Raw genomic sequence first — 15935 nt, forward strand, 5'->3', positions numbered from 1 at the left:
AAAGGTGATTTATAAATAAGACTTACATATAACTATTAAGAAAAACATTTAATGCATTGAACAAATTCAAACAAATTTATAAGAGGACTTGCACACTACTTCCATTTTCAAAGACTAAGGCAAGATAGAAAAGTACAAAGAAAAACAAACTGCTTATCTCTTTAAAAAGTAAGCTGGACTTCTGTTGCTTGCAGTATGGGAACTAGACCCCCTAAATGGTCTTCCTAGTAAAAAAGAACTGATAAAAAGTGCTGGAATTGAAATATTGAAAAAAATCTGTGTTGGTTGTATCCTTCTTATGTCATTTTCTTTTACACCAATTTACCCTCTTTTTCCCGGTTTTATAGGAGAAACCAGGTCATTTTTCCTATTGATTAGCCTACATTCTAGGTTGGCTGATTGCTTCCTTGTGTATATATCACCTAACATTAAATTGTTACTTTATGTTTTGTATTTTTGGTTAACTAATAGTTTCATGGAGATGCTTACTTAGGTTCTTATTCAATTTTTATTTATTTTTTTGGATAGAACTACTTCAGAGGTGGGACTGTGTTTTTACTGCATCACATCATGAAGCACATGACCGACTCGCACGTTTTCAGTGCTACTAGAATCATCGGGGTTGAGGTGGTATCAATCTGATTGTTTCATCAGGAAGCTCCCCATCAAGCTTTCACAGAAAGGTTTTAATATCCTCTGATGATCGCTGAACAGATCCATTATTTTATTAGGGATTTACATGTACTGGAAAGAAAAACTTTCCTCAGTCAAGTATTGGGTCTACTTAAAATAGAATTTATAAAGGAAAAATAGGCTACATGTTTGAGTCCGTCCCACAATTTAAATAACAACTAATATATTTTAAAAAACCCATTTTTAAAAAGTTGTTTTTAATTTATTTATTCATTTTAGAGAAGAGAGAGAGAGAGAGAGAGAAGGGGGGAGGAGCAGGAAGCATCAACTCCCATATGTGCCTTGACCAAGCAAACCCAGGGTTTTGAACCAGCAACCTCAACATTCCAGGTCAAGGCTTGATCCACTGCACCACCACAGGTCAGGCACTAAAAAACCCATTTTTATCCACTATGAGTCAAAGAATAAATCATAATATAAATTAAAAAAACCACTTAGAAGTAATGATAACAAAAACATTAATCTCAAAACATGAAGAATTTAGCTAAAGCAGCATTTGGAGAATGCTAAAGTTATATAGCTTTAAATGTTTTTTTATTAAAGAAAGGTTTAAATTACAGATAAAATTCCAACTTGAAATGTAAGAAAAAAAGAATAAAAAAAGAAATCTGAAGGAAGGAACTAAAGGTAAAAACAGGAAAAAGAAAGGAAACACACATGAGAGAGGGTTCAACAAAGCCAAAAGTTGGGTCTTTGAAATGATTTAAAGAATTGACATGGCCCTGGCCGGTTGGCTCAGTGGTAGAGCGTCGGCCTAGCGTGCGGAGGACCTGGGTTCGATTCCCGGCCAGGGCACACAGGAGAAGCGCCCATTTGCTTCTCCACCCCTCCGCCGCACCTTCCTCTCTGTCTCTCTCTTCCCCTCCCGCAGCCAAGGCTCCGTTGGAGCAAAGATGGCCCGGGTGCTGGGGATGGCTCTGTGGCCTCTGCCTCAGGCTCTAGAGTGGCTCTGGTCGCAACATGGCGACGCCCAGGATGGGCAGAGCATCGCCCCCTGGTGGGCAGAGCGTCGCCCCATGGTGGGCGTGCCGGGTGGATCCCGGTCGGGCGCATGCGGGAGTCTGTCTGACTGTCTTTCCCTGTTTCCAGCTTCAGAAAAATGCAAAAAAAAAAAAAAAAAAAAAAAGAATTGACAGGATTTAATTTTTTATCTCACAAGAAAAAAAGAGAAGGCATAAATAAAATAAACATGAATGAAAAGGAGACATGGCTATAGTTGTTCTGAAGCTTAAAACAGATATTTGGATTATATAAATAACTTTATACCCAACATTTGAAGTCTTAGATAAAAGAGATAAAGTCTTAGAAAACAGAATTCACCAAAACTTATTCAGAAAAACTTCAATAATCATGCAATCATTAAAGAAAAAAATAGGAGTTCAAAATTTCCCACAAAGAAAGCACTAAATCACAAGGCCTGTTTATAAGTAAGTTTGATCACAGTTTAAGGAATGCACAATTCAAGTAGTACTTAACTTTACAGAATAGAAACATAGGAAATATTAACTAATACATTTTATGAGGTTAACCAAAGACAGACAAGGATAACAAGAAAGAAAAATTATAGACCACAGAAACAAAAGTCTTAAATTAAATACTTGCAAACAAAATACACTAGTTAAAAATATCATGACCAGGCTTGTTTTCATCTCAGCGATGCAAGACTGGCCAAATATCAGAAAATCAATAGACTAAAGAAGAATATCATATAATCATCTCACTGAGGCAAAAAAAATAAAAAGTTTTCACCTGAAATTCCATTTCTAGCTTTTTAGTTTATTTAAAAATAAAAACATTTTTAATCATTTTTACTTTTCAATTAGTTGATATACATTATTATATTAGTGTTATGTGTACATCTTAGTGACTAATTATATAACTTAATAAGTGATCAACCTAATAAATCTCATACCCTCTGACCCCATACATAGTTATTAGAATATTATTGACTGTATTCTCTAGTCTGTACTTTCCATCCCCATGACTGTTCTGTAACAACCAATTTGTACTTCCTACTCCCTTCACCTTCTTCACCCATCCCCTAACCTCTCTCCCATCTGGCAACTGTCGAAATGTTCTCTGTATCTATGAGTTGTTTGTTCATTTATTTTTTTAGATTCAATTGCTGCTAGATCTGTATTTTTATTGTCATTTTATCACTCATATTTTAAATCCTTTTTTTCTCCTTCTTAAAGAAGACTCTTTAATATTTCATATAATACTGGGCTGGTGATGAACTCCTTTAGCTTTTTCTTGTCTGGGAAGCTCTTTATCTGGGAGCTCCCTTGTAGTCAACTAACTGCTTTTCTCTTGCTGCTTTTAAGACTCTCTCTTTGTCTTTAACCTTTTACATTTTAGTTATGATGTGACTTGGTGTGGGACTCTTTGGGTTCATCTTGTTTGGGCCTCTCTGTGCTTCCTGGACTTACTTGTATGACTATTTCCCTCATCAGATTAGAGAAGTTTTCTGTCATTTTTTCAAATACGTTTTCAACTTTTTGCTCACTTTCTTCTCCTTCTGACAGACTCCTGATGCAAATCTTGGTCTCCCTGAAGTTGTCCCAGAGGCTCCTTACACTATCCTCATTTTTTTTTGGATTTTTTTTTTCTTTTTGCTATTCTGATTGGGTGACTTTTACTTCCTTATATTCCAAATTGCTGACTTGATTCTTGGTTTTATCTACTCTACCATTGGTTATTCTTCTATACTATAAATTATTCTTCATTTCCGTTAGTGTATCTTTTATTTGTGACTAATCCTTTTTTATGCTGTTGAGGTTCTCACTAAGTTCATTGAGCATCCTTGTAACCAGTGCTTTGAACTCTGCATCTAGTAGGTTGCTTGTCTCCATTTTGTTTACTTCTTTTTCTGGAGTTTTGTTCTGTTTTTTCATTTGGGACATTTTTGTATGCTCAGTTTGGCACCCTCCCTTTATTTGTTTCTGTGTGTTAGGTAGAGCTGCTATGTCTCCCAGGCATGGTAGTGCCCTAATGCAGTGGGTGTTCTTTCCAGAGGCACAGCTTCCTGAATTGCCCAAGCAGGGCACTCGAGGCATGCATCCCCGGCCCCACTGTGCACCCTCCTGTTGTAGTTGAGCCTTGATTGACACTGGCGCATCAATGGGAAAGATTTATCCCAAGACTGATCAGCTATGCAGCGGCCCACCCCACAGAGCAGGAGTTATTTCAGCGGGGCTCTGGTGTCCCTTGAGTCTGCCCCTAAAATGTGTTGCTTGTGGAGGTAGTTAGGTGGTGATGCTTCAATAGCGTCTGAAGCTGTCCACTGGGTACACTGGTTCTGGGGCCTCCTGGGAGGTGCAGGACAAGATCAGTTGCCCCCTGTGCCCTGCCTGGGGCCACCCTGCACAAGCTACAAAGCTATCTGCAGGTGGCCACTATTTGTGCTGGGCTTGGAGGTATTCAGGAGAGGCCAAGCTGCAAACCAAAGCCAGCTGCTGCTAGTGCTGGGCCTGGGTCACTTAGCAAGAGGTACAAGGCACGCTGAGGCCAGATGCTACTTGTTTGAGAGATTTTAGGAAAACTTGAAGCATGAGCCAAGATAGGCGATTCATATGGCAAAGCCACTGGAAACAGCTTGGGTGGGCCAAAAGTTGGGTGGGGCAGGGTCTCAAGGAATCACCAAGGCAGAGTGAACAGTGTGAGCCAGGCTGATGGAATCTCAGATATGGGGCCCCTGCCAGCTGTGTAGGGGAAGGGCTTAACAAAGGAACAATGGCCTCTGCCAGCACTTCTGTCTGGAGAAAGCTGCCCCTCTGCCCCTTGCCGTGATTCTGGACAACTCAGTTGATCACTATATGTCCCTGGTGCCTTTCAAGCTGCTGTCCCAGCACTGGAGCTCAGAGGGAGTGAGTCTGACAAGTCTGCGCATGGGCCCTTTAAGAGGGCTGCTTGAGACTCCAGCTGCCTTTCCTTTCCCTCGGTCTCAATCCCTGCTGGTTTTTACAGCCAGAAGTTATGGGGACTTCTCTTCCTGGTACTGTAACCCTGGGCTGGGGCCTGGTGTGGACCTGGTACCCCTCTCGTCTCGGGGAGACCTCTGCAGCCGAGATAGCCCTCCCAATTTTTATCTGCCACATGTGATCACTGGGCTAGCCCATTCGCTAGTCCATTTCATGTTTCTGCCCCTCCTACCAGTCTCAACGAGGCTTTTTCTTTAAGACCCTAATGTAGAACTTCCATTCAGCGAGATCTCAGGTGGTTCTGAATGATGGTTGTTCTGCAGTTTAGTTGTAATTTGATGTGGTTGTGGGAGGAGGCGCGTACCGCATTTACTTACACCACCATCTTAAATGAACACGTATCACATTGGCTCGAAAACAGAAAAATCACACACGACTTCATACAGTATGATCCTAATCATCTAAAGCTATAAGACACACAAAACTAAACAACATACAGTTTAGGAATACACGTACTGAGGTGAGACTCAAAGAAAGACAGGTAACGCTTAATACAAAATTTAGGACAGTGGTTACCTCCGGCTGGGAGAAGAAAGAGGTTGGGACTGGGGCTCCCATGGTCCTGATAATGTTTGGTTTCTTAAGCCAGGTGGCAGGCACCCAGGTGTTCATTTTATTATTGGTCTTTAAATGGCACATAAAGATTTTATAACTCTTTTTATACGCTACTTATTTCACAAAAGTAAATAAAGGAAAGCAAAGGTAAATTGATGTTGTCTATTTAAGAGAAATAGGATTGAAACAGTTTCTGCCAGTAGCAGTCGGCCCGACTGGCAGAACTCCCCGTGGAACTGGGGTTGGAAAGTGGCTTTCCTTCTCTCAATGTTCTGATCAATTATTAATGCACTTCTGAGTTACAGAAGGAAGGGACGGAGAGCACATGGAAGTACCAAGCCTTTGCTTCTTATCCAACTCCATCTGATTCAAAAATGGCGTGGAAATGGTTGTACAATATTATGAATATAATTAATGCCACTTGAACTGTACACTTAAACATGGTTAAAATGGCAAATTTTATGTGATATATACTTTATCACAATTGAGAAGTAGGAATTGTGAATGAGGGGCCAAACAGATAAGGATTTTAATATCTCCTGCAATCTCAGTTTTGAATAATAAAATACCTGTTAAAATATTACGTACTGGCCCTGGCCGGTTGGCTCAGTGGTAGAGTGTCGGCCTGGTGTGCAGAAGTCCCAGGTTCGATTCCCGGCCAGGGCACCCAGGAGAGGCGCCCATCTGCTTCTCCACCCCTCCCCCTCTCCTTCCTCTCTGTCTCTCTCTTCCCCTCCCGCAGCCGAGGCTCCATTGGAGCAAAGATGGCCCAGGCGCTGGGGATGGCTCCTTGGCCTCTGCCCCGGGCGCTAGAGTGGCTCTGGTCGCAGCGGAGCGACGCCCCAGAGGGGCAGGGCGTCCCCCCTTGTGGGCGTGCCAGGTGGATCCCGGTGGGGCGCATGCGGGAGTCTGTCTGACTGTCTCTCCCCGTTTCCAGCTTCGGGAAAAATACAAAAATATATATATATTACGTACTGAATATTACAAAAATAATATACAGTTAGTGTCAATGGCAAGGCTCAATGCTTAGTACTTAATTAGAAATTGGGGCAAAAACATGAGGCTTGAGCTGCCGTGGAAAGCCCTGGGAGCGGAGGAGGTTTCTGGTCTGAGTTGTACCCTTACACTGATGAGCTTTCAGGGATTCGGTTTAGCCTAGCTGTTAAGATAACTAAATGGCTGTAAACACAGCGTGTGTTAAACTGTATTTCAAATATTATCAGTACCTGCTTACAAATTATGTATGATATTATATGTCTATGTTCCAGTAAAAAAAAAAAAGTTTTATGGTAAGGAAGTGTGATTTACATATCTCTTTTTCCACAAAAGCTTATTTTCTAAGAGAAACAGGCTGTTTGTTCTGTGCTGCCAAAAGGAATGAAAGTGCCATCAATGGGAGGCACAGAGAATGTGAGGGGAACTTACTAGGCAGAGTCAAAGAACGCCTGCGTCTGCTGGGACACATCCGGAGAGGAATGCAGCCTAGGCCTCCGACACAGGCCTCACGGACTCCTTGGTCAGCGGTCTTCTGGCTCAGTGGTTATGTACACCAAACCCAGGGGCAGGGCCACTGCCCATGACAGTGGTAGCACAGATTGTGCAGTGCACAGCACCAGGGATACTGTTCACAAACCTATGCTAAGAATGACGCCCCGTGGAGCTCGGCAACACAGTGATCTCACCTATCGGTATGTGATACCCAGCAAGGAACTACTCAAATGCACAGGATAAATATTCCTCCTCCTCCTCCTGGAACATTAATTATATCAAAACATAAGTAATACAAGATACTTTTATATTGAAATGAAGATGGCTATATTTTGTCTATATACGTGGGATTCAATATAAGATTGGTATCAGCTAAAATATTAGACTTCAAAAAGCTTCATGGTTTCAGTGGGCCACTTGGAGCTACATCCCAGATCTCTGAGAATCAGCTGCTGCTGCTAAAGCTACATCTGTGAAACATATAGAGGACAATAAACTCTCACTATAAATTAAAAATTACTCTGATTGTCATGTTTACCAGTATAGCTAGAATGAATCTGGGTATCCAAAGTTTATCACATGACTTTACAAAACTATATATAATATGATCATAAAGAGTTGCAAAGATTGAATGCTAAAATTACTTTCTTTAGTAGCTATTTTAAATTTACTGTAAAAACTGTTTCCAGTTAGATCAATAATAATATTAGGTATCTATATTTTGTTGAGCTCTGCTATTATGTATTTGGCATTATGCCAAGTCAATTTGCATTGATAATAATTTAAATTCATCTTGCTAACTGGGGAGAAAAGTATTTGTAAATAACACATCTTAAGAATCTTTTAAATACAAACCAGATATATTGTCATACAATGCAAAACCACAGAACCCATAAGCTCACGTTGTAGAACAACATAATAGCCAAAACTTACAAAATGATATGTATATACTGATAACAGTCTTGTAAAAAATGTGCAAACAGGCCCTGGCTGGTGGCTCAGTGAATAGAGCATTGGCCTGGTGTATGGAGGTCCTGGGTTCGATTACTGGTCAGGGCACACAGGAGAAGTGACCATCTGCTTCTCCCTCTTCCCCTTCTCTCCCCCTTCTCTCCCCCTTCCCCTCCCACAGCCAGTGGCTTGATTTGTTTGAGCATGGCCCTGGGTGCTGAAGATAACTTGGTTGGTCGAAGTGCATCAGCCTCAGGTGCTAAAAATAGCTCATTACTCTAGCATTGGCCCAAGACAGGGTGGGGGGAGGGTTTCTGGGTGGATACTGGTCGAGGCACATGCAGGAGTCTGCATCACTATCTCCCTTTCTGTCACCTTAAAAAATGCAAATACATGCATAAAAATGTACTAAAAGGACATATATCCAAGTATTGAAATGTTTATCTTTGAATGAAAGTTTATTTTTGTTTTTTTTTTCTCTTTTGTGTTTTTCTGTATTTTCCAAATTTCTTGCATTTAGCATGTTTTACTTTGGTAACTAAACAAACTATAATTAAACAAGTGAATATGAGCTAGGTATTAGAAATATTTTTGGATAGGAAAAAGTAAATATATATAATTATACCTGTGAATAAGACATCTCCACCATCTAAGGTTGCATTTTCATCTTTCATCTCTACTATATTCAGCTGAAGTTTTTCTAATGCTTCTTTCATCATGTCAACCTGTTGAAAATGATTTAGATTAATATCTTAACATTTTCTAAAAAGAAAACCCATCATTTAAAACTTCTGAACACTGAATCATCCTTCCATGTGCAAATACACACACACATGCATGTGTGCCCACACACACCCTTGTGAATATATGAATATAGGTAGTACAGTTTGGACCAGCCATGGTCATTTGCAAAGGAAGAAATTAACTATTAGAAACTGTCCATTTTGAGCCCTGGCCGGTTGGCTCAGCGGTAGAGCATCGGCCTGGCGTGTGGGGGACTCGGGTTCGATTCCCCGCCAGGGCACATAGGAGAAGCGCCCATTTGCCTCTCCACCCCCTCCCCCTCCTTCCTCTCTGTCTCTCTCTTCCCCTCCCGCAGCCAAGGCTCCATTGGAGCAAAGATGGCCCAGGCGCTGGGGATGGCTCCTTGGCCTCTGCCCCAGGCGCTAGAGTGGCTCTGGTCGCGGCAGAGCGACACCCCAGAGGGGCAGAGCATCGGCCCCTGGTGGGCAGAGCGTCGCCCCTGGTGGGCGTGCCGGGTGGATCCCGGTGGGGCACATGCGGGAGTCTGACTGTCTCTCCCCGTTTCCAGCTTCAGAAAATTACAAAAAAAAAAAAGAAGAAAGAAACTGTCCATTTTGGCCCCTTCTAGATTCAGCTCAAGTGACTATTATAGTCCCTTCTGTTGGAAGGTTAACTAGTTAGGACACTATTGCAATAGTGACTAGTTAGGATACATCAGCCATGAAAGGTGGGAGGAAGAACAGCCAAACCTACCCTTACCAGAAAGCCAAGATTTAATTTTAAATGTTAAGAAAGTCAGTAAAATTTGCACAGACATACAGAGTAGTGTGTGGAAAGACTAAAAACAACAATAACCAGTACCTTGAAATCTTGGCTCATAGGACAGTTAATATTTTCTATTCAATTATTTTCTAACAATGTCAGAACATCTGAGGCTTCTTTGTAAATCTGAACTGTTATTTAAATTTAACCTACGTTGCTAGAGGTAATTAAATATAATAATTGCAATCAAACCAAAGAATCCTTGAAAATAAATTTTAGGAACTTCTGTAATCCCAGACTGTATGTAGACTCAAGTGCAGAGATACCCTGGGCTAAATTAGGGAATACTTTTAGTCAGGTTTACTTTAGTACAAGAAGGCATTTTAAGACATAAGAAATGCCTTTTGAAGTTCACAATTTAATTCAAGTCCTAGTGGCTCAACAAAGAAAATTTAAAAATATTTCTGAAGGTCTGTATAACCTTTAACATAGTAAAGACATACATGGAGAAGACATGAATAAGGGAAAAACAAGAGATCATGTGACATTGGGAAAAGCAGGTAGTTCTGCCAATACACATGACCGATTCACATAGTGAACTGTCAATGAAGAGTTTAGGTGACATAAATGTAGCAGAGCAACCTCTAAAGTAATAAAAATATGGAAATACTTTGAGAACAAGCTTGACATTCATGCAGTTAAAAAAAATGAAAAAGGATACAAAATAAAATAAATATATCATCTCATCCTTGTCTTGGAACTCATGTAAAAATTCCACAAACCAGAGTGACTCAGAACAATAAAAAATTATTTCCATGGATGAAATGGTCTTAACGTTGTAATAAATACATCTAGTGATCTCTTTCAACAGAGGAATAGGTTTTGCTATGTAACAGGAAGTGGAAATCATTGCTATAGCATAAAAAAGCAATATTTACCATGGCTTATTGGGCTGCAGTGAACCCAGAAAAACACTAAACTGTTTCCTCCTGGCATCTGCCTCTGTGTCTAAGGAAAATTCATTCAGCTTAGAGAGATCATGAGAACTGAGCTACTGTTACCTTTTGTTTTTACTATGAATGCTACTGCTTCTGTTATAACTTAACATTTCAAAGATTACTAGGAATTCAGCAGTAACATATTTTGGTGTGAAAAGTTTACATGTAACATTTCAACTCAGGAACTATTCAACTCTAAGAATTTAAAGAGAACAGAAGAATGGTATCTAATATACCAGTTTCAGAAACATTTTATCTCTTTAAAAGTCCTATGTCTTTCACATTAAAGTTTAGAGGATAAAATGCTTGTGGTTTCTTAAAAGTTAAAACAGCTGCACTGACATTAAAAAACTGGCTTTTGTGCAAGGGCAGTACTGGTTGTTGTTTTTTTTGTTGTTGTTTTTTAATATTCAGTAAAATCTATATAAACAAAGTCACCAGCATAGCTATACCACAAACACTGATGATACTGTTGTATATCACTTTCAGAGTTAAATTGTAAAGGGTCAAGAAAACAGTTTTGAGATCTGCAGGACCATATGGCATCAAACCAGCAATGCTAACTCCCGGGAGAACTCTGGAGAAGAAACGAGAAGCCGAACCAGAGGCTCTCCATTGAGAATGCAGGCTCTTGGCACAGGAATTCCATGAAGCAGACAAGCTCGGCTGCAAACAAAGCCCAGCACTGCCCTGACACAGGGACCCATAGCAGGCCAGCTACCCTGGCAGTTAAAACAGTAAATATAACTATAGAAAAGGGAATTTTTGCAGGAAAAGATCCAAAGCATGAGCCTTCAAGAAACTGCCCATTCTGTGGTTACTTAGCCATGGTTAATGTTGACTTAACTTTCAAGAGAAAAAAAGAAGACCAAATAACACACCCACCTTTCACTGAGACACTAACCTTACAGAGTAAAATTCAGCGTTACTCAGGGTGGGGAAAATTGTCAGAACAAACAGTATTAATCCCAGCGGCTGGGTTGAATGGGTCAGTTTAGCCCATGAAATTAGAAATAAAAAGGGTAATTTACAGAAATGACCAAAATTAACTAAAAAATTAGCCCTATGATTTTCATATTATTCTAAAGATTTAAGACATTTCTTCCTTCCCTTTTCACTGGATATGCCTTATTTCATATTTTTACTTTATATTTTGTATCCCCCCCCATCTTTTCTCCTCCCATCCTTTGCTCCAGATTCCTTTCCTGGCCACAGGGGGTTCAGACCAATCTGCTACTTCCATTCACCCAACTCACACATCTTCCAAGAGCTGATACTAGTTTTGAGGTAATTGTCTTTACCTGTTCTTTTTTCCTGTCTCCCACCTTTTTTTTTTTTCTGGAGTACTAATGTTAAAAAATGTAGAGTTATTGGTTACACGCTCAGTCCTTCCACTGGGAATACATGTATGGTGCAGTGTTATGATCAAGGGCCTGGGACTCAAGTCACAGCTCAGTTACATACTAACCAAGTGACCTTAGGCTGTTGAAATTTCTGAAACTCAGTTTTCTTGTTAAAATGGGTTGGTACCATTTCATAATGGTACCAACTCCTAGGCTCCTCATGACCATCAAATACTTGTGAAGCATTTACATAGTAATTACTCAGTAAACATTAGATATGACCTGAACAGGCGGTGGCACAGTGGATAGAGCATCGACCTGGGACACTGAGGACCCAGGTTCAAAACCCCAAGGTTGCAGGCTTGAGTGTAGGCTCACCAGCTTGGGCACAGGATCACCAGCTTGAGTGTGGGATCACAGACATGATCCCATGGTCACTGGTTTGAGCCCCACTGGTCAAGGCACAAATGAGAAAGCAATCAATGAACAGCTAAGGTGACTCAACTATGAGTTGATGCTTCTCATCTCTCTTCTTCCTGTCTGTCTCTCTCTAAATGAACAAACAAAAAACCCTCAGTATATATACTGCTCACAAAAATTAGGGATGTTTCATTGCTTCATATTCATTTTGAAATATCCCCTAATTTTGTGAGTAGCATATATCTTTTATTATTTTGATGAATACTAGCTTGTGTGCACCCAGTGACAAATACTTGTACTATGAGACTGACCCACAAGAGAAAACTGTTTTTTTTTGTTTGTTTGTTTGTTTTACATTTGGACAAGTTTCTTATGTTTTACCACCCCATGATAGACCCCATCTGCTTTCCAGTGAATTAAAATTACAGTCTTTTCTGCAAAGCCAATGTAAAGTTAGAGCACAAATGCTGCGGACACATTTAAATTTAAATCATTCCAATTTGATTTCCTTCTAGCACTCGGAAGCCGTCAGGCTAGATGGTTGATTTCTTGTATATCTCTGCTTTGAAATAGCCGCCAGAGGTACTCCATAAGGTGGGAAGTGGGCCCATCTGGTAAGATGTCCCATAGGGCTCCAAAGAGCCTAGGCCAAGATGATATGCAATGATTATAGAGACTGCAGCAGGCATTACCACTCTAAAGGACTTGGTCCGAAGAATCCCCCCTCTTTCCTAATGCCTCGCCTCCATCTCTTATCTTCTCTGTTCTACTCTCTTCTTACCTTCTTTATGGCTTTCACTTTTGTTCCTTATTTGTCTTCTCATGCTTACATCACCATCCTGTCTTCTCATTTCACCTCTTTGGGTTCTCATGGTGAGCAGAAAGAACTGGGATTTGAATACAGGTTCTATTATTTATTAGGTATGTGACTTGGGATTAGTTAACCTCTTTGTGCCTCGTTTTCCTAATCCCAAAATGGGATAATGTTTTCTTTCTAACAGAGGTTATGTGAGAAGCAAATATGCTAATACATGAAAAGGACCTAGTTTAGTACCTGGCACATTACGATCAAAACCAATAGTTGTTAAAAACAAACAAACGAACAAAACAGTAGTTGCTGGTATCATTATTATTTTGCCCTAAATTAACTCAGTGCTTTGTTTGGATGAATGTTTAAAAATAAATAAAAGATAAAAACATACCATTTGCAGCATTAAATGAAACATCTTTTGATCCCAACACCCCTGTTCTTATTTCAAAATATACCCCCAAAACAAAGTACCAAAACAAATATAAAACCTTATACACTTAACTGACTAGTAGTGGTACAGCCGGTAGACTGTCGGCCTGGGACGCTGAGGTCCCAGGTTCAAAGTCCCTAGGTGGCTGGCTTGAGTGCGGGCTCATCAGTTTGACAATGGGATCACTGGCTTGAGTGTGGGATTATCAGCATAATTCCATGGTCACTGGTTTGAGCCCAAGGTCTCTGGCTTGAGCAAGGGGTCACTGGCACAGCTTGAGCCCCCCGGTCAAGGCATGTATGAGAAGCAATCAGTGAACAACTAAGGTGCTACAACTATAAGTTTATGCTTCTCATCTCTCTCTTCTCTTTCTCTAAAAAAAATTAAATTAAATTAATAAAATTAAAAAAAAGAAGACAAATAACCCTTATATACTTTTTATAATAGCTTATAATAGCCCCATAATTAGTTTAATACACCATTTAGATGCCAGCAGTGTCCAGTTGGCCCTGTCCACAGTTGACTTTGCTGCATTTTGTAAACAATGTCCATTCTGAATGTTTCACAGCTTCATTTTGGACGTTCTCATGAGGCCTATGGAACAGTTTGTGCTGAGGTTGCATTAAGAACCTGCACCAACCTGTTTGTCAAGTTGCTTTCCTTTAGCTGATTTTGCTCAATTAGCTGCCAGATGTTATGATTCCAGATGAGGCCCTGGGCATTGGCCTGTCTGCTGCTGATGTGTCTCCAGTCACCTGCAGTTCTGCCGGTGCTGGGAGCTATGCTATCACCATCACACTAGGTTGTCAATGCTATTTAAATGTTTTGAGTCCCTCTTCAACCATCATATTATAAGAGCTTTAGAATTACACTGTCATCTTATTTCTATTCTTATTTAGCTCTGAAGACATGAACAGCAGCAACACTGCTTTGTTGGTAGTGAGGTGGTTTCATTTTCTCAGCTGTTGATTTTGTTCTGCCTTTAGTGTCCAGTGTGACATGTAGATAACACTGAGGGTGCCACTTGAGAAGCTGGGGTGATATCTCCAGAATGTCAAAGGGAAGCTGGCATGGAACTTGGTGCATCAAAGTTACACTGTGTTGTCCTGGTCATACTCCAAAGGCCACGTGTCATCTGTTTATGCCACCTTCATGTTCTTTGTTAACCAGCAGCACATCTTTGCTCCTCTGGCCACTTAGTCTAGTGCATTTGGCTTTGGCTGATTTTATAATAATACCTAATGCCCATATCATGCTTCCATATCTATTTTCTCATTTGATTAACAGTTAAGTTCAACAAACATTTAGTGGATGCCAACATTTTTTTTAACCAGGCTACAAAGATACACATACAGACACATACACATACACATACACACACCTTCCTGACCAGTGGTAGCTCAGCAAAGTGAGCTCACCCAGATCACTGAGGTGGCTGGTTGGAAGCCCCGAGGTCGCTGGTTCTGAGCTTGGGGCTTGTCAGTGCAGGGTCACTGGCTTTCGCAGGGGGATCATTGACATGATTCCAAAACCCCAGAAGACACGTATGAGAAGCAATCAATGCACAACTAAAGCGAAAGTAACCACTCACCCTCTCTCTCCCTTTCTGTCTCCTTCTCTCTCAAAGAAACAAACAATCACCAAAACTAACAAATCTATAAAACCATAGTTCCTGTCCCTGGGAAGTTAACAATCTAGCAGGGTAGAAAAACCTTATGAACATATAATGGCCATCAAATGAAATATTTGTTGTAATGCTCACAATAACTTCCAAAGGTAGGAAGGGTAGGCATTAGCACAACCATTTTACATGGGTGAACTGAGACTAAGGGAGGTTGACTGACTTGCCGAGTCAAGTCCCCTGAGCCCACACCCATGTTCATTTTCACTGCACTTATGATTCTCCGGAGGCCTCAGCACAATTGGAGCTCATGTCTTCTGTTTTCCAACTCTGTATATTTAAATCCACTGGGTATTGCAAGATGCTATGCCAATTCTGGATTCCATGATATTGCCATACAGAGATGGATGACATTGCTGTATATGAGGATCTTAGGATGCTAAGGTACAGTGTGACTAAAATGCTAAGTAATATGAACAGAATGTACAAATCACATTAGGAATGTTCACTACGGACGGTCTGCGTATTAATCACCAGCCTTCAACTGTGGGATGCTTTAGGTTCATGTTCAAGGAATATTCAGTGGTTCATTCCTAATTTCCCCTCATGTGCTAATTAAGTTACTAAAACTAACCAAAACCACCACCACAAAAAAAAAAAAGGATCAAAAAGAGGTTTAATATAGTAAATGACTCAGTCTTAAAAATTCCTAATTAAAAACATATTGGAATCCTCTTCTAAGCTCTAATTTTAGGACAAAGCTTGGGAAGAATTTAGTTAGCGATATTACAGCAAGCATTAAGATAATCTTCCTATATTCCAGACACTCTACTAAGAACTCATATTTAACTTATCTAATCTTCATAACCTTATGAAATAAATACAAACATTTTTGTTTTACAGCTAGGCAAACTGGCAGGGTAGTTGACTTGCTCAAGTTTTATAGTAGCAGAGCTGAGATTTGAACTTAGAGAGTTGTGCTCTGAAGTTTGTTCTTCTGTTCTGTTACAATTTGTCACTACCAAAAAGGCAGTTTAGATGACCACTATGCAGTCAAATGAAAATGAATGTTAAAATGATGACTGTGAGGATCTACAATATCTCTTAATTTATTTGTTTGAACAAAATGTGGACTCAAA

General features: G+C 40.3%; 1 protein-coding gene across 3 annotated transcripts in view; it reads right to left on the reverse strand.

Moving 5' to 3' along the window:
• DDAH1 (dimethylarginine dimethylaminohydrolase 1) overlaps positions 1–15935 on the reverse strand; it is a 164274-nt gene that overhangs the window by 35248 nt on the left and 113091 nt on the right. For all 3 annotated transcript variants that reach the window (XM_066376696.1, XM_066376694.1, XM_066376693.1), the window contains exon 2: positions 8293–8392. In XM_066376696.1, coding sequence (XP_066232793.1) covers positions 8293–8386 — 94 coding nt within the window. In that variant the 5' untranslated portion in view covers positions 8387–8392. The remainder of the gene's footprint in view (positions 1–8292; positions 8393–15935) is intronic.

This window comes from Saccopteryx leptura, chromosome 3, assembly GCF_036850995.1.
Source record: "Saccopteryx leptura isolate mSacLep1 chromosome 3, mSacLep1_pri_phased_curated, whole genome shotgun sequence".
Classification (NCBI taxonomy): Eukaryota; Metazoa; Chordata; class Mammalia; order Chiroptera; family Emballonuridae; genus Saccopteryx; species Saccopteryx leptura.